Source organism: Ruditapes philippinarum, unplaced genomic scaffold (assembly GCF_026571515.1).
Source record: "Ruditapes philippinarum isolate M1 unplaced genomic scaffold, ASM2657151v2 ctg1523_1_1_1_1, whole genome shotgun sequence".
Taxonomy (NCBI): domain Eukaryota; kingdom Metazoa; phylum Mollusca; class Bivalvia; order Venerida; family Veneridae; genus Ruditapes; species Ruditapes philippinarum.
This window is the reverse complement of record NW_026863848.1, coordinates 55,487-80,103: the sequence shown is the minus strand read 5'-3', so window position 1 is coordinate 80,103 and position 24,617 is coordinate 55,487. Positions and strand designations below refer to the sequence as shown.

General features: G+C 33.8%; 1 protein-coding gene across 1 annotated transcript in view; it reads right to left on the bottom strand.

Moving 5' to 3' along the window:
- Positions 1–3,804: 3,804 nt before the first annotated feature.
- The window catches only part of LOC132723517 (uncharacterized), a 62,037-nt gene continuing 41,224 nt past the window's right edge, over positions 3,805–24,617 (bottom strand). Inside the window, exons 6-7 of the mRNA XM_060708241.1 lie at positions 4,906–6,081; positions 3,805–3,854 (exon numbers count right to left, since the gene is read on the bottom strand). Of these exons, the coding sequence (XP_060564224.1) occupies positions 3,805–3,854; positions 4,906–6,081 (1,226 nt within the window). The remainder of the gene's footprint in view (positions 3,855–4,905; positions 6,082–24,617) is intronic.

Here is a 24,617-nt window from a genome sequence, read left to right as displayed (position 1 = left end):
TACTGTTTAATATTGTCTGCAAAATGGCCAAGCTTTTACTAAACCTGGAGTACATGAACATTGTGTAGAGGTTACAGCTCAGGTTTTTTTTTCACTTAAATGCATAAACCGTATGCAAATAGAGGTATTGGTCAAGCACTGGGCTGGTTGAACACAGGTATGGTGACTCTTAATATGAGCTATCGGTAGGACAGCAAGCGCGGCTACTCTTTGTGCTAATAATACTGATAATGTAAAAAAATTCTAAGTTCAAAAAGGACCTTTTATGCTCTCAAAGAAGTGCATAGAATTTAAAATTGTTTCAAAGCCAGAATGATGTCAATGCAATATGAAAATATTTGAGGTAGTACCCTAACTTAAACATAAATTCTAAATTGAAAAAGGGGCATAATTCTGTCAAAATACTTGAAAGAGTTACCTCCTCCTGTCTATAGGTTTGATAAGGGGCATGATGATGAATAAAAGTGCAAAGTTTGAATGACATATGCCAATGAACTTTGAAAATATTTGAGATGGTACACAAACTTTAACATAAATTTTAAGTAAAAAGGAGCATTATTCTGTCAAAATACATTATAGAGCTATCTCTTCCTGCCTACAGGTTGGGGACATAATAGTGAACATGTGTGCTAAGTTTCAAAGCAATATGTCCATGAACTTTGAAAATATTTGAGGTGGTACACAAACTTTAACATAAATTTTAAGTTAAAAAGAGGCATGATTTTGTAAAAATACCTGATACAGTTACCTCCTCTTGTCTACAGGTTGGGAGCAAAATTGTGAACAAGTGTGCAGAAAAACCATATGTTAAAAATATTTGAGGTGGTACACAAACTTTAACATAAATTTTAAGACAAATGAGGGGCATAATTCTGTCAAAATATCTGATAGAGCTACCTTCTCCTGTCTACAGGCTTGGGGCAAAATGGTGAACAAGTTTGCACAGGTTCATAGCCATCTGTCAATGGACTTTGAAAATATTTGAGCTGATACACAAACTTAAACATAAATAAAGGCATAATTTTGTCAAAATATCTGATAGAGTTACCTTCTCCTGTCTACAGGTTTGGTTCAAAATGGTGAACAGTGTGCACAGGTTCAAAGCCATTTGTCAATGGACTTTGAAAATATTTGAGGTTACAGGTACACAAATCAACATAAATTTTAAGTCATTAAGGGGCATAATTTTCTTAAAATATCTGATAGAATTACCTCCTCCTGTCTACAGATTGAATATGTGTGCTAAGTTTCAAATCCATATGTCAATGGACTTTTAAAATATTTGAGGTGGTACACAAACTTTAAAGTAAATTCATTCTTAGCTGAAAAAGGAGCATAATTCTGTCAAAATGTTTGATAAAGTTACCTCCTCATGTCTACAGGTTTGTGGCAAAATAGTTTACAAGTGTGCACAGGTTCAAAGCCATAATTATGTAAATGGACTTAAAAAATATTTAGGTGGTACACAAACTTTAAATATGAGTGATTATAATTATCGAAATCATGTAGTTAAGCTAAAAAACTATGGAGTTCAAATTTAATTGTTAAGAAAAGATAAACTTTAAAACAAGTAAATTATTGTTGCTGCATAAAAAATATGCAAAATTCAAAATAATAATATATAAAGACAAGAGGGCCATGATGGCCCTGGGGTCGCTCAGCAGGGCGGGGCCAGTTTAAACCAAAGGGCTTTTATTTGAACAAACTTGGAAGACACCAATTAGAAGATGTTTCATGATGTTTAGTTTTTACTAAACACAAATAATGAAAAACAATGACTTTTGCCCTCCCCCCCCCCCCTCCCCCTGGCAGGACCAATTTTAACCCAAGGGCTTTTATTTGAACAAACTTGGTAGACACCCATTAGAACATGTTTCATGCTTAATATCTTAGCCCTAGCTCTTTGGGTTCTTTAAAAGAAGATTTTTAAGTTTTTAATTACTATATGGAATATAGGGAAAATCAATGACCCCCTAGGGCGGGGCCAATTTTAACCCAAGGGCTTTTATTTGAACAATCTTGGTAAACATCCATTCGAACATGTTTCATGCTAAATATCTTAGCTCTAGCTCTTTGGGTTCTTTAAAAGAAGATTTTTAACTTTTACTCTATGTATATAGGGAAAATCAATGACCCCTGGGGCGGGGTCAATTTTGATCCCAGGGCTTTTATTTGAACAAATTTGGTAGACACCCATTAGAAGATGTGTCATGCTAAATATCTTAGCTCTAGCTCTTTGGGTTCTTTAAAAGAATTTTTTAAGTTTTTACTATATGCTTATAGGGAAAATCAATGACCCCCTGGGGCGGGGCCAATATTGACCCCAGGGCTTTTATTTGAACAAACTTGGTAGACACTGATTAGAAGATGTTTCATGCTTAATATCTAAGCTCTAGCTTTTTGGGTTTTTTAGAAGAAGATTTTTTTGAAGTTTTTACTATATGCATAAAGGGAAAATCAATGACCCCCTGGGGCGGGGCCAATTTTGACCCCGGGGCTTTTATTTGAACAATCTTGGTAGACATCCATTAGAACATGTTCTATGCCAAATATCTAAGCTCTAGCTCTTTGGGTTTTTTAGAAGAAGATTTTTTAAGTTTTTACTATATGAATATAAGGAAAATCAATGACCCCCTGGGGCGGGGCCAATTTTGACCCCAGGGCTTTTATTTGAACAATCTTGGTAGACACTCATTAGAAGATGTTTCATGCTTAATATCTTAGGTCTAGCTCTTTGGGTTCTTTAAAAGAAGATTTTTTAAAGGTTTTTACTAAATGCATATAGGGAAAATCAATGACGCCCTGGGGCGGGACCAATTTTAACCCAAAGGCTTTTATTTGAACAATCTTGGTAGACACTCACTAGAAGATGTTTCATGCCAAATATCTAAGCTCTAGCTCTTTGGGTTTTCTAAAAGAAGATGTTTAAAGTTTTTTCTTTTGGTTGCCATGGCAACCAGAGTTCTGCATGGAATGGAATTCTTTGAACAACTTTGTTAAGGCTTCACACAAGGAACATCCCTGTGAAGTTTCATTATGATCTGCCTTATGGTTTCAGAGGAGATGTCGTTTGAAAAGTGTGAACGGACAACAGACGACGTACAACGGACGACGGACGACAGACGACGGACGAAGAGTGATCCTAATAGCTCACCCTGAGCATATGCTCAGGTGAGCTAAAAATAAAAATAGATAAAAGATAACTTACTTTTTTTATACAGATACATCAGTCCATCCATAACACTTTCATAAGATAATCCAAGATGTCTATTTATGTGCGCACATTTAAAACTTTTCCTTATCTATCTACTGCAGTAAATGTTTGATTCATATTAAAAACGATGTCTATTTCTTCTGTCACTTGTCTCATAATCTATTTATAAATTGTTTCGCTAAAATTCATTTAAGGTTACTCAGTACTTGTTGTTGTTGTTTCAAACACAAACCTGTACACTCCAGACTTCAAGGTGCCATCACGTGTGACCACAAAATTGTCTGATTGTTTTATAAATGTTTTAAAATTTTCAAATGTTTTAAACTTTTCAAATTCTGTTTCTGGTTTAATATCACAATCTTCCATCCATACTGTCACTGTATGTGGTAGTTTGTTTATAACAGTAATGAGATCATGTAACACTGAACAAGACATTGTTATATACAACAAGTAAACACGTTCAATATTGATCATTTGAGGTGACAGTGTTAATGATCTTTCACCTAGATTGATGTAATACAACCTAACTTCTTTCACATGATATAACAAAGATAATGTTTGTAACATTGTTTCTATGCCACTGGAAGATTCTAGAAGACCACACTTAAATGTTTGTAGTTTACTGGCTGCTGGTAGTTGACTGAGATAAGATGACACAACACCAGGTTTATATAATTTACCTACAGTACTTTCCCTTTTTAAAAAAGGGTAATCTATGTTTTTGTTTTGGGCACAGGTATCCAGGTCAATTCCCAATACTTAGTTTTGAATGTTTTAGACAGGCAAAAGGGGGGGAAACCCCCACCCTTTTTTTATTTCTTTGACACCCACTTTAAACCGTTCAAACTTTTTTTCTTTCATTTATTTTTTACTATTAAGGGGAAAATTTAAAAAATGTTTCATTCCCTTTGTGGGGATATTTAAAACAGAAAATTTTAAATAAACACTCCAGGTATTTTAATTTTACCAGTCCTTTTAATTTTTCTTCCCGCAAAGCCGGGAAAATTTTACTCCTACAAATTTTATGAAATTTTTTATTTTCGTGAAACCACAGTTTTTTAAAAAATTTAAAAAGGGGTTTAATAACAAGTCATTATTTCCTTTTTCTACAATTTCCCCCCTGTAAAAATAAAAATTTTCTATATGTGGAAGGTCAGAGAGTGTAAACAAATTGATAATTTCTTGTACACTACAAATACCTTCATTATCTATTTTTATTGATTTTATGTCTTCTTTATTTTGTTGACACAGATGTTGTAATTGTTTGAAGTAGTTTTCCTGTTGACATTTTTCATTAATGATGAAATCTTGAAAACACAATTTGAGGTCTTTGGTTTCCTTTCTTTCTTTGCTACAAGAAATGTACATGTCTTGTATTTCTTGTAATGGATCAATGTACATGTAATCATACTCTGTCATAGTTCTGTATTTGTTCGTTTTTTCATCATTGTTTATCACAGGCATCAAATCACTTGATATTGTAGACATCAAGTTAGGGTTCATGCCACTAATAAATGCAAACACTTTTGACATGTCTAGAATATTTTGTAAACAGTTGCACTCTTCAAATATGATTTTCTGAACTTCATTTGTATTTTTAAAACTTAAAAATAATGCTGAAAAGTATTCTTGCACTGTTTTATGTGAAAATGAGATTTTAGATCTTTCAACTATTAATGTTTTCACTTTACTTTCAGATAATATTCCTGATAGACAACTTAATTTCAAATCTTCTTGGTTAAGATATTTTTCAGCAACATGTTCATCAAAAACTAATGTGTGCTCCTTTTTCTTACTGAACAATGTATTAAAAGCTAGTTCCCCAATAGTCAACAGAAACGTGTAGTAACTACAAAAATGTTGATGTTTTCTGAAACAATCAGGAATGTAACTCAGAGACTTTTCACACGATGAATGAAACTTTCCATGTAACTTTTCTGTTCTAGATAGAAGGAGTTGAATAATGCCTGTATATAATTCTACTGCGGAATTTCCTATTGGAATTTTTTCAACCCATAAACATATAAGATAGAGTAACAGAAGAGGGGTGGATTCCATGTCTTCAAGGTCATGGTCACTGATTGCTTCTTCAAATCTACACACTTCATTTTGCAGTTCACCATCTTGAAGGTTTACATTCAACATTTTCATAGCATTACAATTAAACTTCCTGATATTGTCTTCATTTAGTTTAACTAGCTCTACTGTTTCGCCTATTTGATTCAAGTTTGACATTCCAAGCTTCCATGGGCGGGTCGTTGTTAAGATTACACATTTTTCACGTGCATATCGATGCGGAATACTTTTAGGAAGTCTTGTACAATTGTTGTCAGGATGAGTCCATTCATCTAGTCCATCTAATATAACAAGACACTTTTCATCATGTAGAATGTCCTTTAATAGACCTTTTGGCATTGAAGATGAGCAAGGAAGGTATTGTATGACTTGTTGTTCAATCATGTCGTCGACATCACAGACTTTAGCTGAATCTCTCAATTCCACCATAAATAAAAACTCAAAGCTAGATAATGCTTTTAACTCTTCTTCTTTAAAATGCTTATAATTTTCACCCTTTTGATGAGCTTGACACCATGTCAAGGCAAGATATTTTGAAAATGCCGTTTTCCCAAATCCAGCGACCGCTGATAAATATATTTCTTGTGGAACTTTTTTACCCCATGTAAACAGATCCTGTAACGACTTGACTCTAGTTGTTTCTTTCCTTCCACCTGGCAAATAAGTCTGTATGTCAATTTCTGGCATAATGTAGAACCCGGCTAGAGGGGTAGGGAAAGCATCTGTGAGTGGTGAAAGACAAACTGTGCTCTTATTGGTGTTGTACCATGTAATAAGTTCATTCTTCAGGTCTTAAAAAGAAAAACACAGTATATATTCATGACATTCATGACAATTCACTAAAATACAATCAGTCATATCGACTGCTGTGTTTAATACTTTTTAATTACGGATCTCAGAGACATAGATCTATACCATTTACATCGCATAACATTTCAGATGTATCTAGAATAAGAACATACAGTAGATCTGTGAAAAAGGAACAAAACAATCTCTGAAAAAGGAAAAAACAACAACAAAAAACACATTTTCAAAAATGAAACAAAAAAGAATCGCTACTGCAGTAGATTTAATTTAAATAAACTAATGTACTTGTTGATCTACAAATTGATAAAAACTGTGTTCGTCTGCTCCCTTTTTAATTTAGACTTATTTTAAGATCACATCCGTGTTATTTGTGCCGTGTGGCGGCTGTAAAAAGTCTCCCCGTACATTTAATCAATGATGTTATATTTTCGATCCTTGAAGATCGTTCAGCACGACATTATTGTTGTGCTTGTGGTATTTTTAGTTTCAACTTTTCGGCATTTTCTATATGGGTGGTTCCAATATTCCTACTTGAATAATGTTGAATCACCCTTAGGATATGTTGCCTGCTTTTTAAATTTGTCTTTTGACGTCTTATCTGTGATACGCAGGCTTCATAACCTCTGATCCCCTTTCAAAATTCCATTTTATTTAGTTCCGCCCATTGTTTTCTCGTTTAGGGCACACGCTTTTTATTGCTTGGGGACCATACGCCGCTTTTCATGGAATGGCACTTAAGTGTCACATTGAAGGTTCCATGATAACCGCCGTATGAACACATCTGCGGATGTTTCTAAATTCAAAATTTTACTATTTCACGTTTAAATGTTGAATTCTGCTTAAGCCGGTGCTAGGGGGCGTGGACGGTAATTTGCACTTTCCAGTACCGTCCATGAACAGGCTCAATCAAACCGAGCCTGCAACATTTTCAGTTTTGCCGTGTTGGGCTTTCTTTAGGGATTTTGTATTTATCTATTTTATGTAGCAGACGAACACATTTTTAGCTCTAATTGATTTAATTTAAACTGATACACAATATTTTAAGAATACCTCATTGTTTGTATTTGAAGCCAAGAGCATCTAACTTGATTTATGATAAATTCAATCTGAATTTTTCAAAATCATGAAAAACGTGGCAGCAGCCTCCAGTCTTAAGTACTTAATATGAAATGCACACTGGTGTAATAAACATCAATCTAAAATAAACTTTTATCTGACGTAATACTGTATAGGAGAAACAAGAAATACCATTTGGAAAGATACACTGCCATTGTTAAAGTTTCAAGACCGCGTGTAGATCAAAGGTACTAGTCGTATTGATTTGACCTAAAATATGATTAATCTTGTTATTCATGTAATATTTTATCTATACAGTACATTTAAAAAAAATAAATAGAAAATTTTTTTTTTGTTATATTGTTATAGATCTAACTAGCTTAAGGTTTTCAGCATACCCGTTTATATACTATGACATGACGTAAAATACGCCGCATCAGATGAAAAACAAAATTATTAAAAAGCGGCTTATTAAGTTTTGGAAGCCAGAACTAAGATCTAGTAAAAGATCTATAGCAAAAATCCTTTTTTTCTGTTTATTTTTTTAACGTTCATGTATGGATATATTACATAATTAAAAAGGATTAAACATATTTTAAGCCAATCAATGCGACTTCTAGTCTAGCTTATTTGGTCTAGATTCTATACTTTACTGTGCTTTTATATATTTCATAAAATTGTAGAAGGGATCATGTCGGGGACCATCAAACACTTTTTGGACATTTTCGACACAGATTTTGCAATTTTAAAGGTGGATACCTGGAAATTTGACATAGTAAAGCTAGGTTCTTCTTCAAATGGAAGAGCTAGTTTGTATATATTCGATATAATAAAATAGGGAAAAACGCTTGTATTTGAGGCTCATCTGGGGGTTGGGATGGGGATGGGCAGGGGAGGCATCAACATTTCCTAAATCGTCCTCATTAGAGTACCATGTGTCCGGACGGATATGCATTTAACTTTCCAACCTTATCCAGATAATGGCTTTTGTTTTTATTATTTTATTTTTAACATCAAATACAATATACCGCAAGAATGCGTTTTATTAAGAATCTTACGACCGATTTTAATCGTAAGTGCAAAACTGTGAAAAAAATTTACTATTCTATATGAAGCGCATGCCAGCATCATATTCTGAAATTTTGAGTATTCTAGATCTAGATCTATTGTCTATTTTGAAAATAAATATTAAGAGATTAATACACGACAGAGTAGGGCCTGAATGTGATAATCGGCCTCAAAAATGAATAATGGCCCGAGTATTAATGTCTTTAATACACTTGATATAGATCTACAGTAATAGTGCCATTTTTCTAAAAAAAATACTTTGATATTTCTTGCGTTAAAATTCATGTCTGTATTTCTACTGTACAGTAGATCTACTAACAATATCTGTCATATGTTTCAATTAAAATCGGAATACCCGTCCCGAGTGGACCCCGCCCACTGGGCGATAACGAGGCTTGCAAAGTTACCGAGGGGCGGATATTCCGATCCGAACCGCAAACATAATTTATCTCAGATATTTTTTCTTGCATATTCTGCCATAGTATTTCATATTTAAAAAGGTTTACCTCAATAAGATATTTGTATACTTTTCTTGTTAAAGCAAATGTTAATTTCTCTACGGCAAGTCTCTGTTGTTTATTTTCTGTTGTTATTGCCGAAGTACTCTTCATTTGAAGATGAACGGGAGAAAACACGTGTCATGTTTCTAAAAGTAACATGACGTTATCGGTGTCGTTTCATGATTATTTTACAAAGCTGGATCTACAAGATGTAGATCTGACGGTTTAGTTGCAATGCATAATTAATGGAAATCTTTCAAAATGAATGATAAGCAACAAAACCAGATGTCAACATCGAGTCACATGTAGTCTAGTCGATCTAGAAACTGCAGTTACACTGAAGCTGAATAGAATTTCGAAATAGATCTTTATAAACGTCACGACAAATTCTCATTCTGAAAATTCTGAAGTTACTCGAAATTTCGACTTATAAACTCGAAATTTCGACTTATTTACTCGAAACTTCGACTTATATTGCACGACTTTCATTGGTTACCGGTGAAAGCAAGGATTGAATTCAAGATAAATTCTTTCGTGTGTAGCTGTTGCACATTGACAGAGCACTTATGTATTTAACAGAACAATTTAATAGGGTCAAATTATCCACACATACTGAACATGTCCTTCGCTTTTTTATGAAGGGGGTGGGGGAAGGGTGTGTAAAATCACACTTTCAACATTTCCGTGTTAACCGCATGTTCCTTTTTCAAAAGCACACATAATATATAACCATCATGTGGAGATACAACAAGTCCAAAAAATAACAAGAATAAAGGTCAACAAGGCAAAGGCAACGTTCACAGGACGCCGCCCCCGGACACACCCAAGCAGGACATCCAGAAGGCACCAAACAAGTACCTGGAGTGGACACAAAGGAGCGGGAAATGTAATGTGAAATAATATAAACAAAAACAGGCCCATAAGGGAATTAAATTGAAAAGGGCGGTACGGGTGAAAAGGTTGGGGGGGATAAAAATGGTTGAAGGGGGAAGGAACTGAATAAATACCTACCGTCAACGACAATCCAACAAGACAGACATCACAAATCACGTAAACATTCAATACAAGTAACAATACAGACAAGAAAAACACGTGAAGGAACATACAGGGGTAACGCCTTGGAACGGTCAATGGTAGTTAAACCACTGGGGAGTTTAAACCGATTTTAGGCGCAGGAAACCTCACTCTTAGCCCCAATATGTTCCTGAATGACACGAAAGTGTATATAAAATTAATCCCCGCCAAGTGAAATTCTAACAATGGTCATGGTTACATTAGACAAAATTAATAAAACACATACAAAATTATGTAAAAATGTAGAAAAAGTTACTGCCTAATGACCATAACCAAAGTAATCGATGCCTTAAAGGAAGGCAGAGCAACAAGAAAATCACCTACAAGGGCCCGACGAAGCAAGGCAGAAGACGAACAATAAGACAATTCAGTCCCCAAAGGTCTTTAAGAACTGTCCATCATAGAGTGTCCCACTTGGTCCGTCAGATGTAATCAAAAGAGGAAAGCGTAGCGTCCAACTGTAAAAGGGTTGAACACCAAGCGTGCGGTATGCCTTATAATAATTGGGTCATAACCTCTTTTAATAAACCGTTTGATAATTTTAGTGAAGACGGCAGCAAAAATTACTATGACCCATGATCCTACGAAGTTTGTAAACCACATCTCCATAGAAGTCAGGCTTGCTAATACCTTGTCGTTAAAGAGTTTTTAAATTACAATTAAATTTTAAAACTAAGTCTGAATTACGATGGTAAAACTTAGTAAAATATTTACGCAATTTATGAAAGCGATAACCTTGTTTAAGAAGTTTGTAAGTAATAAATAAATTGCGTTCATTAAAATCATCAACACGACTGCACGCCCTAGCAAATCTAATTAATTGAGAAATATACACCCCATATGATGTAGCATGAGGTACATCTCAAACTTAATAAAGGATTATTCATGTTAAAAATATCATCAAGGTAGCGGGAAGTGTTGTTGAATGCATATATAATTTCCTGATGCGAAGTAGGGGAAAGACCTAACATAAAATCCCTCTCATAGCAATAAAGAAATAAATCAGCTATCAGGGGGGCACACTTAGTTCCCATTGGAATGCCTATTACCTGTTTGAAAACTGTATTACCAAACCTGACAAAAATGTTATCAAATAAATAAGAAAGTGCTTTACAAACTTCGTCACAGGTCCACATTGTATATTAACCCTATTGTAAACTGTGCAACATTCATGTGTCAAACAAGTTTTTAATGGCGTGTATACGCCGGTTAGTCTGTCACGTTTCTTTATACTTATAATGTTTTGTTATATTATTCATTATTTACTAAGACTTTGATTCATATTGTGTTGATAAAAGTTGATAAAAGTGGAACTTGTTGTTGTATACATGTTGGGAATAATATAAAAGCATCCGATTTGACAAGGAATATGGTCAGTCCAACAAGTTTGACAAAGGCCGCAGCACCCCTATTTTGGCCACTCCGCGATACTTTCCTCAGATGTCCAACACGTGAAGTATAGGATCGTTTTATTCACATGGATGAGAAGAAGACGATAAGTGAAAAGATATGTTCGAATAGGTGGGATACAATACAACGCCTGAAGAACGCCTGAAAGTACAAATTAAAGGAAGCCATATATTTTTTTAGGTCGGGCGTGTACATACCATTACTAATTAATGGTTTGTCCAGGCACCCGTTTCTCTATCTCCATCGTTCAACTGCACTCCCTACTATATCTTATATTATCTTAACTCTTGGTAACTCATAAATTTTGCCATTCTAGTAACGTTAATAAGTCGAAATTTCGAGTTAGTTAGTCGAAATTTCGTGATAAGTAACTCGAAATTTCGAGTTATTATCTCGAAATTTTGAGTTAATTAGTCGAAATTTCGGGTGACTTACTCAAAATTTCTAGTAAAAAAGTCGAAATTTCGAGATAAGTAAGTCGAAATTTCGAGATAGTAACTCGAAATTCGAGATAGTAACTCGAAATTTCGAGTTAATAAAAACCGTACACCTGGCACCTGCTCCTCCGTACATTTGATATAGGTGTAGACCAAAAAAAAAACTTTCTGATCATTCGCGCACTTCGTTTTACCATAATAATTTTTCAAATTGTAAAAAAAAATGACCCAGAAGATGATAATCGGCCCTGAAATGAATAATGCCCTCGGCCTGAAGCCCTCGGGTTCATTATTCAATTTGCAGGCCGATTATCACCTTCCGGCCACACTCTGCCGTGTATTAATCTCTTAATATTATGTTACAGTTAAATAATGCATGGTCAATCATTCAAATGTTTTGTAATAAATTTCTTAGACCTACCAATCTTAGTTAGACGTCTATTACATGTCTGCGCATTTGAACTCAGAAGGTAAATTATCCTGCCACAATTCACTCAAAATGTATACTTAAAGTATTTGACCCAAAGTCACGAATGTTCCTCAGCATTATGATGTTGTGCATCTGGGGGTATGCTTTTGGATTTTATTCTGTTTTGCTAGAGTTATCGCCCTTGACTTATTTACGAGTCTAGATTAACGCATAAAATGTTTGACCTGTCCATTTTTTCGAATGCATCTAACAATAACACAAACATGTAAATTCACGAACATATTATAACTTGAAATATCTCGTTGAAAAATATAACGATTGATCTATATTCACTCTATGTCAAGGAAACATAAAGTTTCTTGTGTACGTTAACAAACGTGCGTCACCGCCTAGCGCACCACACACGCCCGACATTTTCTTATCTCTAAAGTCAATCACATCAAAGGAAGAATATTATTGTTAAATATACTCCAAAAACAAAATATTCTTAAAGAAAGTATAACCGATCTTTCATATTTGACATTGACGGTCAATGATCATTTAAAGATCAAGGTCAAATTTGAATATATCATCATGTCTGTTTTGTTTTAACTGTTCTTTCTTTTATGAATGAAATAATTCTATAAATCAGTAACATAGTAATGACAATTAATGCAAATTAAAAAAAAAAAATACCTTCTAGGCAAAAGCCACTTTAAGGTCAATTTATTATAAGATCATTTAACATGTTTGCTTTTTTGTTATATAATTTGACCTCGTCGATCTTTATGTCGATTATAGGTCAAGGTCATGTTAGAATAATTCAACCTGCTGGTTTTGTCAAATTTGTTCTTTTGTACCAGTGTAAATCTAGTCAGTAATTTAAAAAAAAACAAAGTTATCACAATCTTAGCGAATTTTGATAATTTGACGTTACGATCAAGGTTTATATAAGAAACAATTTAGCTTGAGGGTATCAGAAGAAAAGACATGTCTGAGAAAACCAACTTTCATTTTTACATCAGAAGCTTATGTGAAAATGCATTTTGTAGCGTAATTCTTGTTAAAGGGTTGGTAAATTATTGTTATTTTGATTATAATATTGTGATTTGTGTGGAAATTTGTTTCCTTTTTTTGGACACCTACTTGCCTGTCAGACCTCAATGGAGCTCCTTTAAGAAACTGCTGCTAATCAGTTCCAGAATTATCTCTGTAACAAGGTGTATTTTTCGGGTAATCTGTGTTTTGAGATGTTCCCCAGCTTTCCGGTGTTTTTATCCATATTGTTTATGTAAGAGTTGTTTCCCATTGACTTTGGCGGGAATTTGTACATGTCACGTGAATCTAGATTTCATTCCGTTCAGTGTGTTGGTTGGTAGTCATTGAGAGAGGAAGGTCTCTTTGTTCAGAAGTTTTATGATGTTTCTTACACTTTAACATTTTTCGTTTTGGCTGGAAACAGTTCATCTTTCTATAAGGTAACTATTGCAATGGCTGAAGTAATTAATTAAAGAACTATTCTCTTTGTTATTTAGGCTAAGTAATGTACAGGTATCATTTCGAAGATAAATCCAAGATGGCTACTACTTTCAACTTTTTATCCTAATTATTCTATCTTTTACTTCTTTCAACTAATTTGCATGTACGTATAAAATAATTTTTGCATTGTTCTTCACAACAGCACTCGGTGAAATTCATTTGTTTGGATGAAGGCGTATATCTTAATTGTGTAAAAGGGCTAAAGATCTGTAAGTTGATATTTTATTATCTATGAGAGTAATGTTTTATATATATTAGGTACTTTGATGAATTATTGAATTCTAATAACTTTTGCTACAACTATATGTAAGCACAGGTACCACAGTATCATTGATTAATGGACTGCTATGATAAAGTACTATAAACTTAGCTATGAACTTTGTTATTGATATAATTGGAGATGTTTAATTAGCTGTGGATTTGAACCATGAGTTCGTTTGGGTATTTTACCTACTACAGGTAAAATGTATATTTATTATGAATGATATAAAAGAGGGATAACTCTTTATATGACTTATAAGAATCTCCATCATTTGGTAAGGATTGTAACTATTTATTATTTCAGTGCCTACCTTTATCACATGCTTATATGATAACGTAGATTGATGGTTGGTTTACAAGATGTACAGGTATACTTTATGAATATATCAGTTGAACTGTTGTAAATAATGTAAAAATTTCGTTTGTCAATAAACTACATATGATCGAATCTGAAGAGAAGATTTTGTATATATTGAAACCCCTGAAGAGATGCCAAAATTACAATGGGGCCCCCAGTGATGTAGTTAACTAACGACAAGATCCAGATCGAAGATTGACAACATTGACTTTTATAATCGGTTACAGAAGTGATATTTGTATTAAGTGATTCATTTTGGACACTGAAAGAAGTTGTATTATTTTGAAATACAACAGTGAATTGAATTAAGTCTACAATTAACAGAAAATAATTATTTTAAGTACTGTAGACACTATATGTTATAAACATGTTTTAAGTAATCAAATACTTCTTAGCAAACAATACTTTTTACAGAAGATTAAGTAACAGTTTTCATAAATATTGATAAATATTTGTGCTATGCAAATTTGACATGTCTTTAGTGTAGGAAAGATTAATCAACCTTTGACAGAGGACACTTTTCGAGACTTGGAACACATCTGGTTAGAAGATCATCAACAGAGGATTATTTGTAAAGTGACTGTGTGTGTAAAGACATTGACTGTGGTTAGATAAGCAGTGGTCCTCTCTGTGAAACTGTAGTGTGTTAAAATAAAATATATTTTGTAATAATCTAGGTCACTTAGGAAAAAACAAAAACTAAGTACGGGTAATTTTTTTCTCTTCCAGTAATTTAGTTTATTTTTTTAGTTAATTAAGTACATATTTGTGGGTTTAAAGTGACTTTGATTATCAAAATCTGTATTTTGCATACATATATGTTTATTTTATTTTTAAAAAAAGGTGCGATATTGTAAGCGGAAGTAAGTAAGTGAGATCATATTGCACTGCACTTAACCAACTTTAAGTACTGCATTAGTTTAACAAATTAATTCTTTTTCTGGTGAATAGTAGTTTAACCACATAAATCTCTAAGCCATTTTGGATAAAATTAAAAAAAAAAAAATAAAAAAATTGTACGGTTCTTCAGCCATTGTAAAAGAACAAAAATAGACACCTTTCTCTTCCATTAAGGTGTTTATGGTATTGTGTATTGATTGACCTACATCTGTCCAAGGTTAACAGGTTTACAGTAGGGACTGTTTCAAGATTAATTTTTCTGGAGGTGTGTTTTGTTTCTGTGTTCTGATTGGTTGAAATCTGTCCTAGATTTATGTCTGACATTGACATTGGATATTATGACAGCTGATTTAGTTGGGAGAATTTGGTGGATTGATGTTTATTCATTAATTTGCAGTAGTAGACCTATTATCTATTGATTAAAAAGCACAGAAATAATTATCTATTAAAAGGTTGACAACTACACTTTAAAGTATTTATAAAATATTTGTTTTGATATTTATAATATTTTTCTTACAGCGGCTGCATATTTCCATTGAATATAAACTTTGATAAAATTATTACAGATAATTTTGTATTTCCTTTGCAGATAAAATTAGTTTAATATTCTACATTGACTAAGAATACAATGTTACTTTCATGTTTCACATCCAGTAAATATTTATCAATTAATTGATTAATTAAAAATAAAATATTCTAATTAATTAATTTATTCTTCAAATGTAAACAATTTGTTTGTTGAATGAAATTTATATTTATTTAACAAATTGAAGTCAAGTAATTAAAAGTGTATTGACTAGGTTATCATAGCATATTTATACACATAATGTGTACTATACAAGACTACCAGTTATGTTTATTTCATTTACCCCCCCCCCCCCCCCGATCAATAAAAAATTAAAACACCCCTCCACATCTACTTTCAATTAAACTAAATATTATTCCAAGTACACATGTACGTCATATCATGAATATTTTCTAAAAAGTTTTGACAGTATTGATGGTATAAAAAGCTTTTCCATGTGTTTGAGTTATCATTGCAAACAGAAAATTGATTGCAATTAATACTTAAGTAAACCATGCAAAATTCATTGTGCTGATACATGCTATTGCAAACAAATACATTGATTGCAATAAATATAAAACTTTATGTAACATTATTACGGTAATACTTCAATAATAAATAAATCATTCGCAACATATACTTCGGTGTGCTGTAGCTTTCGCGTCTATATTTTATACGGTATTTTAAATACGCTGTGAACATTTGTGATTACATGTTGTAAATATTTGAAAATATTCAAATACTGAAATATATCGGACATTTATGAATGCAGTGTAATGAATATTTGAAAAGAGGGAGTGGATAAATTTATATACACTGAAATACTTAGTGTTTAAATTTGTGGATATATTCTTAAGAAGGATTTTGTGACAACTGAAGTTATTCTTCAGCAGTGAATCCTAGTAACATATATTAAAAAGAAATATATATAATGAACATGACTTCAAAAGCATCCAAAGCAATGGAAGAAAAGGATCGCAAACTTCTGGAAGCATTTCATGAACTAGATGGAAGCGAAGGCATTGAAACAAAGGAAGATCCTTTAGCATTCATTAAGCATGTTGGGACGGAACTATCAGGAATCAAACCTGGTGCTTCAGAACATATTCCAGAGACAACATCTTCTAAATTTCCACGCATTTCATTATTTTATGGAGAGAAAGACAAAGGAGAAGTGGGATATGCCACATGGAAATATGAGATAAGGTGTTAATTAAAGGAAAAGAGTTACACACCTGAACAAATACTTCTTGGAATACGACGCTCTGTGAAAGGTCAAGCATCAGATATTTTAAGACATCTTGCCACATCTCCTAGTATTGATGAAATAACTACAAAGTTTGAGGCTACGTATGGAGATACAAACACTCCAGTTTCCATTTTAAGGAATCGTTACACATGTGAACAGAATAAAGATATACCTTTTGTAACATATGCATCTAGAGTGGAGGAGATAGCTGCAGAAGCTGTAGAGTTAAAGGCAATGACACCTGTGCAAGTCAAAACAGAACAAAAGGTGGTGTTATATTCTGGAATGCGATAACCTTTAATGCAGTTATGCAATTATAATTAAGTATAACACAAAAGACAATTATGAGGATTTTAAGGTGGAATGTAGAAAAGTTGAAGTGGAGATGCTCAAGGACAATGATAAGGAAAATAAAAAGGATGATAAACCGCAAATGTAGGCTATGACTACACAACAATTAGACTCTGCTGAGACTCTGCATATTATTTGTAGTATTATAAGAAAGAACAAAGAAATTACTGTAATTTCCCGAATCTTACAACAAATACAGTTGCTATAACACTAAAGGCTATTCTTGCGGAACTACAATCTGTCGATGTGGATGAAGCAGTTTTTGAAAAAATACAGGATTCACCAAAGTTTGACTTATTCAATGAAGTTACAATTGAGACTACACTTACACAAGATCATGATACACAAATAAGGAACTTGCTGTTAAAGCATCAAGATATATTTTCTAAAAGTGACACTGATATTGCACATTGTAAACTAATGAAGCATAGGATTGATTTGATCAATGACACACCCTTCAAGCAAAGACACAGACGTATACCACCTGACAGGGTCGATGAAGTAAGGGCACACTTAGAGCAGTTACTTTCAAGTGGAGTTATACAGAAATCCAAGTCGCCATGGTGTTCAAATATTGTTTTGGTTTGAAAGAAAAATGGGAAAATCAGGATGTGCGTGAACTACCGAATGTTGAATCAACGAACAGTAAAAGATGCGTATGCTTTACCAAGAATCGTGGATGTTTTCGACGTTTTACAAGGATCAGAGGTCTTTAGTACAATAGATATGAAAAGCGGTTACCACTAGATGGAGATAGAACAAACACATAGAGCATGAAGTAAATTCACTGTCGGTCCACTTGGATTTTATGAGTATATCAAAATGCCATTTGGTTTGTCAAATTCTCCGGCAACTTACCAACGTGTCATGGAAGAGTGTTTAGGTGACTTGAATATGAAGATTTGCATCATTTACTTAGATTACCTAATAATTTTCAGCAAGGATTTCAAAAAACATCTAGAAAGACTCGACATTGTTTTGACCAGACTCAAAGAATGTAATTTGAAATTGTCAGCCGATAAGTGTTTCTTCATCAAATCAAAAGTTAAATTTTTTGCCCATCATGTGGTTGGAAAACATCGAATGGAAACTGACTCAGATAAAGTAGAAAAGGTAAAGAATTGGCCAACTCCAAAAGATCCAGATTCCCTGAGATCATTCAAAACATTTGTAGGATAGAACAGAAACTTTATTTTGAATTTTTCAAAGATTGCAAAGCCGCTTACTGATATGTTACCCCCAACATTTACAAAAAAGGGAAAATTAAAGCACAAGATCCATGGCATTGGGGACCATAACAAGAAACTGTTTTAATCCACTCAAAGAAACTTTGATGTCGCCTCCAATACTTGCCTATCCAAATTTTCAATTGCCATTTGTACTTCACATCGATGCCTCAACACAATGATTAGGAGCAATACTGTACCAAGACCAGGATGGAACAAAGAGAGTAATAGCAATTGCAAGCAGAAGTTTTAGTTGATCGGTAAAAATTTATTCAGCATTCAAGTTGGAATTTCTTGCACTTAAGTGGGCTATAACGGACAAATTTTCTGATTATTTACTACTGAACAAATTTATTGTTTACACATACAACAATCCTCTCACTCATATCCTAACGTCAGCAAAATAAGATGCCACTGGGCAGCGGTGGGCTTCCGCTCTTGGAGAGTACAACTTCGACATTGTATACAGAGCAGGCCTAAAAAATGGAAATGCGGACGGAATGTCAAGATACCCATATCAAGAAATATCAGATGATCAAGTATGTGTAGTAGATCAGACAATAAAGGCTGTCTGCTCAAGCCTGAATTTAAAATTTTTAAACTTTCCTAGAAGAAAAGACTCCCCCAGTTTTCCCTTTTGCTAAAATTGAAATTAGATAATTGACAAAAAGTAAAAAAGAGGATCCCCTTTTTGGTAAAGGATAAAACCCCGTTGGGGATAAACATTTACCTCTTAAAAAATTTATTAACTCTAAAAGTAAACATCTCCTTTAAAAAAAAACCCAAACCCATTTCCGGGAATGATCAGAGGCATTTTTTACAAAAAACCCATTGAAAATTTTGACACAATAAAAGTTAAAACATTTATTTTTAAACCAAAAAATACAAACTTTTTTAAGAGGTTTAACACAAAAGGGTTTTGGACATCCAAAAAAGACTTTTACATTTTTCTTTTAACACGAGAAAGATCTTTTTTTACCTTTTGGGTTAAAACGGGTTTGGGGAAAAAAATATTTAGGTTTCATCCCGACAGATGTTTGAGAAGAAAAGCACCAACAAACAGTAGAGCACCTTTGAATAGTATTGAATCAACATATACTTTAGAGTTAGTTTGTATGGACTTCTTGACAGTGAATCCATGTAAAGGTGGATATTGGAGCATCTTGGTAACTACGGACCACTACACAAAATATGCATTGGCAATACCAACTCATTACCAAACAGCTAAAACAACCAAAGAGGCATCGTATAACAACTTTATCGTAAACTATGGCGTACCATCAAGAATCCATTCAGATCAGGGAAGAAACTTTGAATTTAATATCATAGCAGAATTGTGCAAATTATTCAATATAGACAAGTCAAGAACTACTCCTTACCACGCAATGGGCAATGGAATTTCCGAAAGATAAAATAGAACATTTCTAGACATGTTAGGCACCTAACAACTAGATCAGGAGCCAGATTGGAAGAAATACCTGCCGACATTAGTTTTTGCATATAACAGTACTAAGCATGAAACCACAAAATTTACACCCTATGAACTGATGTTTGGAAGAAAGCCAAGATTACCTATTTCTATTTGAAACACCCACAAATAAAAGTTCTAACGATTCAGCAGATCCACAAACATATGTACAGAAATTAAAGCAAAGAATAAAATCAACACAAGAAGCAGTTGAAAAGATTTCTGATCAAGCACGATCAAAGCAAAATTCATTACTATGATCGCCAAAGCAAAGGCCAGCTTCAAATAATAAGTTTGGAGACACTGTTCTGGTGAAAAATCCTAGCATTTTGAAGGAAAACATTTAAAATTGAAGACAAATTTGAAAAGGAACCCTTGTAAGATAATAGGGCCAACAAACCCTGATATACCTGTATTTGATGTAAAATCAGAAGATGGTAGTGTAAGAAGACTACATCGTAATCATTTATATCCATTAAAGGTGTCTGGAGAAAAGAACCAGGTTTTCTGATAAGTCATGATTAATAATACTAGACTAATAGAGAAGAAAAAAGATAGAAGATTAAAGAGAATGTTTAAATGATGTCGACATCAGTGACGAAGAAGACAGTAGTGGGGGGTGAGATTGTAATTACAGACATTCAAATCTGGGACGCCTGGACTCCAAGTATACAGTAAGGAATATGAACAAGTTTACCAAAACAGAAGACTACAGGTGATGATAAAAGTGAGGATATAACTAAGAAGAATGTAAATACTGAAAGAGATCTAGAAAGAATAGATAAAGATAAATCTCAAAGCAGTCACACTGACAGCAAGAGTAAAGATTTAGAGACAGAATTAGATTTATGTGAAGAAATAGATCCTCCCCTTTCAAAATTCCATTTTATTTAGTTCCGCCCATTGTTTTCTCGTTTAGGGCACACGCTTTTTATTACTTGGGGACCATACGCCGCTTTTCATGGAATGGCACGGAAGTGTCACATTGAAGGTTCCATGATAACCGCCGTATGAACACATCTGAGGATGTTTCTAAAATTTCAAAATTTTACTATTTCAGTTTAAATGTTGAATTCTGCTTAAGCCGGTGCTAGGGGGCTGGACGGTAACATGCACTTTCCAGTACCGTCCATGAACAGGCTCAATCAAACCGAGCCTGCAACATTTTCAATTTTGCCGTGTTGGGCTTTCTTCAGGGATTCTGTTTTTATCTATTTTACCAAAGATGAAAGTCTTGAGAACAGTCTTAAAAATACAGGTAAAAACACACAAGGAGAAAGTAAAATTAAAGATTCAGGGTACGAAAAAGGCCAAAGTGGATGTAAGATATCAGATGACTTCATTTTTAGATCTGTTGATTCCAGACTGAAAGCTCTACAAAGCTTGTTTAGTTCAGGCATTTTGGATGACACGAGCACAGAAATTGCAGAGAATATGGTCAGTTCTGTATGGAAACACTAAATCTTGGATGATTTTAGTTATGTGTAAACATTGTTTCTAGTATTAATCTTTATGTACCTTATATTGTTTGTTTTATATTGCAGGAATGCAATTTTTGAAAGTGGGGAGGAAAAAGGAAGTAAATTAAACATCTTTTTTTTTCCAAAGACCAGCTAGAATATCCAGAAAAATGCTTTTTTAATAAATAAGTCTTGTTTTTCAGAGTGTAGACAGAATTTGTTGAGAAAAGATGAAAAACTGAGTATTGTATTTAATACTGCAATACAATTTCTTTATTACAGTTTTTATGTGGTTAAATTTATTTTATTCCACAGGGATATGTGTGCTGAAGTTTACCTGCTATAATCATAATTTTATATTAGGGTGACCTTTATTGCCTTAAGGTGATTCAGGCGTTTCTGATATTAAGGTGGTTAAGATAGTTCTGTTATTAAGGTGGTGTGACCATTATTCAGGCCAGGGGAGAATGTAACAAGGTGTATTTTCCGGTAATCTGTGTTTTGAGATGTTCCCCAGCTTTCCGTGTTTTTATCCATGTTGTTTATGTAAGAGTTGTTTCCTCTTGACTTTGGCGAGAATTTGTACATGTCACGTGAATCTCGTTTTCATTCCGTTCAGTGTGTTGGTTGGTAGTCATTGAGAGAGGAAGGTCTCTCTGTTCAGAAGTTTTGTGATGTTTCTTACACTTTAACATTTGTCTTTTTGGTTGGAAACAGTTCATCTTTCTATAAGGTAACTATTGCAATTGCTGAAGTGATTGTTATGGTCATTGGGTTTACTTTTATATGTTTCTACATGATCATTTTAGTGTTTTACTTATTTAACCTTTTGTAACCATGACAACTGTTAGAATTTCACTTGGCGGGGATTCATTTTATTTACACTGTCTCGTTTATAGGAACATGGTGGGGCTAAGAGCGAGGTTTGGTGCACCATTAACCGGTTTAAACTCCCCAGCAGTCATTATTATGCTGCTGACCGTTCCAAGGCGGCGCCCCACTGTGTTCCTCAGATGTATGTCTATGTTGTTTCATACTGTTTTGGTGACACTTTTGCTTGTGTCCCTTGTTGTTTTCTCGTCTACGGTAAGTATCTTCCCTATTGCCTCTAGTTTTAATTTCTTTGATTAACCGCCCCCCCTTTCCCCCGGTCTCCTGTCCCCTTCCCCTTTGTGGGCCTATTATTATTTTCTTTGAATTCCTAATCAGTTACAAATTATTTATCATTTATTGATTAACGTGTCGTTGCCCTGTCCTTTTTATGTTTGGGGTCCGCCTGGGCTCCTTGCCATTGGTTCTTGTTGCTGGGTCATATGGGGGTTGCGTTCATTGAACGCCGCCTTTCCTTGTTGATCTTGTTTTTCATATTTTATAAAAGAATTATTCTCTTTGTTATTTTGGCTTAGTAATGTACATGTATCATTTCGAAGATAAATCCAAGATGGCTACTACTTTCAACTTTTTATCCTAATTATTCTATCTTTTACTTATTTCAAACTAATTTGCATGTATATAATAATTAATGCATTGTTCTTCACAAAAGCACTCAGTGAGATTCATTTGTGTGGATGATGGCGTATATCATAATTGTGTCAAAGGGATAAAGATCCTACAGATCTGTAAGTTGATATTTTATTATCTATGAGAGTAATGTTTTATATATATTAGGTACTTTGATGAATTATTGAATTCTAATAACTTTTGCATTGTTACAACTAAATGTAAGCACAGGGACCACTGTATCATTGATAAAATGACTGCTATGATTAAGAACTGTGAACTTAGCTATGAACTATGTTATTGATATAATTGGAGATGTATAAATTGCTTTGGATTTGAACCATGAGTTCGTTTGGGTATTTTACCTACTCCAGATAAAATGTATATTTATTATGAATGATATAAAAGAGGGATAACTCTTTATATGACTTATAAGAATCTCCATCATTTGGTAAGGATTGTTACTATTACTACCTTGTTCACATGCTTATATGATTACGTAGATTGATGGTTGGTTTACAAGATGTACCGTACACTTTGTGAATATATCAGATGAACTGTTGTAAATAATGTAGACATTTCGTTTGTCAATACACTACATATGATCGAACAAAAAATCATAGACAAACAATATCATTTCAGAAGTATATACATTGTTTATGTTGATAAAAGAATTAGATTTGAGAATTAAGTATCATGAGAAAAGCAACATTATTAGCAATTTCTGCAAATATATAATTTTCATAATAATTAAATGTAATGATTTTCTCCTATCATGTGCTGACAGTTTGAGCAATTTATCTTTTAATAGCATTTGAGATGATACATAATATGCGTACGTTAAATGTGGACGTAGTAAGACATGAACAGGCTCAATCAAACCGGGCCTGCAACATTTTCAATTTTGCCGTGTTGGGCTTTCTTTAGGGATTTTGTATTTATCTATCTTATGATCACATTCGTGTTATTTGTGCCGTGTGGCGGCTGTAAAAAGTCTCCCCGTACATTTAATTAATGATGTTATATTTTCGATCCTTGAAGATCGTTCAGCACGACATTATTGTTGTGCTTGTGGTATTTTTAGTTTCAACTTTTCGGCATTTTCTAGTTGGGTGGTTCCAATATTCCTACTTGAATAATGTTGAATAACCCTTAGGATATGTTGCATGCTTTTTAAATTTGTCTTTTGACGTCTTATCTGTGATACGCAGGCTTCATAACCTCTGATCCCCTCCCTTTCAAAATTCCATTTTATTGAGTTCCCCCATTGTTTACTCGTTTAGGGCACACGCATTTTATTACTTGGAACCATACGCCGCTTTTTCATGGAATGGCACGGAAGTGTCACATTGAAGGTTCCATGATAACCGCCGTATGAACACATCTGCGGATGTTTCTAAATTCAACATTTTACTATTTCATGTTTAAATGTTGAATTCTGCTTAAGCCGGTGCTAGGGGGCATGGACGGTAACTTGCACTTTCCAGTACCGTCCATGAACAGGCTCAATCAAACCGAGCCTTCAACATTTTCAATTTTGCCGTGTTGGGCTTTCTTTAGGGATTCTGTATTTATCTATTTTATGATCACATCCGTGTTATTTGTGCCGTGTGGCGGCTGTAAAAAGTCTCCGCGTACATTTAATCAATGATGTTATATTTTCGATCCTTGAAGATCGTTCAGCACGAC